The sequence below is a fragment of the Myodes glareolus genome, chromosome X (genome assembly GCF_982192425.1).
Source record: "Myodes glareolus chromosome X, mMyoGla1.1, whole genome shotgun sequence".
Lineage (NCBI taxonomy): Eukaryota > Metazoa > Chordata > Mammalia > Rodentia > Cricetidae > Myodes > Myodes glareolus.
In genome coordinates, this window is record NC_142053.1 from 128102543 (window position 1) to 128105323 (window position 2781).

At 46.1% G+C, this 2781-nt stretch overlaps 1 protein-coding gene across 1 annotated transcript; it reads right to left on the minus strand.

The window, feature by feature from the left end:
- Nucleotides 1-895: 895 nt before the first annotated feature.
- LOC148117489 (spindlin-2-like) lies at nucleotides 896-1705 on the minus strand. The gene has a single exon (XM_087902686.1). The coding sequence runs from the start codon at nucleotides 1703-1705 to the stop codon at nucleotides 896-898; it is 810 nt and encodes a 269-aa protein (XP_087758812.1).
- Nucleotides 1706-2781: the final 1076 nt, after the last annotated feature.

Below are 2781 nucleotides of genomic sequence, written 5' to 3' on the forward strand. Positions count from 1 at the left end.
GCCCTTTGCCCGGAGCTAGCCATGAACTCTTGTTAGTTCCTTAGGCTTCAGGCTGTGTCAGACTCTCTGAAAACAGACAAGCCTGATATGTAGATACAAACTTAACATTGGCTTCCATTCTCCCAGTAGGCCCTTAGAAAGGCCATTCTGTAATCCTCTAATAGAGGTGCTTTACTTGCCAGCTAGCCATTGCCACTATGAACAGCCAGAAAGAAGAAGGTTGATGCATCAGGCCATTCTTCTTGGAATGCTCCTCCCAGTTGCGCTTAGAGTGTACTGTGTCCTATGTGTGAGTCCGCCTGACCTCTGATGTCCCAGAGGCTCTTCTCAGGGACCTCCCTGCCCAGCAGACCTTTCCTGCCCTTCCTGTGTCCCTCCTCACACTGCTGTGTGTTTTCTCCTACAGGAGTTCCTTTGGTTTTCTGAAAGCCAGAAGGTGCCAGAAGGCTTCACTCTGTTACCCCTCCTGCCTTCCCAATCCATGTTTCTTGCTTCACTCTGTCCCTCCCCCAGGGAGCCTCTCTCTCACTCTGGCTCCCCTCCACTTCTCCCTAGGCAGTCCCCTCCTCTACAGCCCAACTCCAGTTCCTTCTCCTCCTCACCCCCAGGACCAGACCAGATAAGTCCCATTCCATTTTTAGATGATACTAGCTCCCTTCTCTCACAGGCTGAATTGACAGCTGTTCCCTCCTTCCCTGCTCCACCCACCAAACACACCCAGTGTTTTCCACAAGGCAAAGTGCTTACAGACAGTGTGCTATACCCACAGAAATGTGTATTCGTCAGGACAAACTTATGCCCGTGGGGAGCTCCCAACACACTTAAAAGCAGCAGCCTCTGAACGTCTAGAAATGACAACTTTATTTCAACAGTTGTGGTGGCATAACTTTGCCAATTAGAAATTTTCCGCGAAATCATAGACATAGATATGACAATCATCATCAAATTTGATAAAATACACCGATGGTCGGGCGTCTACTTTGCCAATCATTTTGCCCACTCTTTTTGTGCCATCATCATTGGTATATTTAATATGTTTTCCTATCATACCATCCACAAATTTCTGGTCTACATCTTGTGGAGGAATCTCATTGTACTCTGACAGGATACGAAGATCGCCCTCTTTATAATCATCCAGAAGCTCGTACATGTATAAGATGGGATCATTCGTATAGGTAATGTAAAAGAAGCTATTAAGAATAGGCGCTTGTGACAGAACCATCCCTCTCCACTGATCTTTTGAGCCATGCTCACCCTCAAATGTGTGCTCCACCACTTTGCCAATTATGGCATTAGCAAGGTTGGGATCAGGGACTGGGGATGGTTTTACTGTTTCAGAGAGCACTTTAAGGGACAGCACTCTTTCATCTTGGTGAAGTTCCAATGCAGAGACAGCATCTATGTCATCATACTTCAACAAATAGAGAGAGGGATTTACGGCCACACGATCCAGAACCGTTCCTCTCCAATGGGTGATGAGCCCATTTTCGTCCTTCCACTTGTGCGAGATTCTGCAGCCCACAATGTTCCTTTCGGCCAGCGAGGAAGATCTGCTCCTCCGCCTCTTCTGCACAGGCGCTTTCTTGGTCAAATTTGCAGATTCGTTGGTGTTGTTGTTACAGGATGCATGTCCAGCAGCTGCATCTGCGGGGTCCCCTTGGCCCTCAGTGGCCCAGAAAGACCGGGTGCTGGTGCCTGGGTCCATGGCTGCATTGGAGAAAAGGGAAGAGACAGTTAGCTGAGGGGATAAAGAGTCAACTTACTCAACCTCCCCTGCCCCCCCCCCCCTGTTAGATGCCTCCACTCCAGAAATCTGGTCCCTAACCGGCCCCCACCCCACCCCCAGAAGCATGAGGGCAATGCTGGACACCTCTCTGGGTGCCTGCTGCTGTGCTGTGCTCTCCTGGGTTCCCTGGTGTTGTTGGGAAGGGCTGGAGAGCTGCAGTGGGGCAGAGGATGTGGACCCGGATTTGGACCTCCAAAGTGCTGGAACCAGTGACTCTTAAGATCAACTGTCTTCGCCCTGTGCTTCGCTCCCCACAAGGCCTGAGCAAACCTGTTTGGAAACAGAGAGGAGAAGCATGGCAAAGCTTACCCTTCACCTTACCCTTCTCCTCAGTGTCCTGAGCATTCCTCCAGGAATTTGCCTTTTCTCCCCACTAATGCCCTCATGAAATTATTAGTGAACATGAATATCCCTTCGCTTTCATTGAAAAACTTTGAAGGGGGATGTGTGCTAGCACATTACACTGCAGTTTTGACCTAGTCTCTCCCTAATTTTTACTGACTTTCACTATCTTTCATTTAGATGGGGTTTTCTCTTGTGGTTCCCCCCCCCTCTTTTCTGCTTTAGGCTATGAAAAAGTAATCATGTTTATACCTTAAGTGCTATGCAAATTTCTTGAAACTGACATGAAGGACATGATTTCAATTCTTTCATTTCAAGGCCTCACAGCAAAATACAATTCCATTTTCCTATTAGTGCTTTCTAAGGACATTACATTTTTTAAAATTAGTTTTTCTTTTTATTTAATACTCAATTATTTCTTCGCCGATGTGTAAAGTTTGATTTCACAGTCATCTGTAGCTTTCTCATAATCTCTGAGTTTTGGAAGAATAGTGCCACGATACCTGGTAACAAAATTTATTCATCAGAATGTATATCTTTGTTGAATATCTTAAGTTCTCAGGAGAAAAATAATCAATTTCTAATCTGTGAATTAAGACTTGGTCTCTTTAACAAATAAGGGTGTGATAATTTATTTTTTTTCTTCTTGGTTT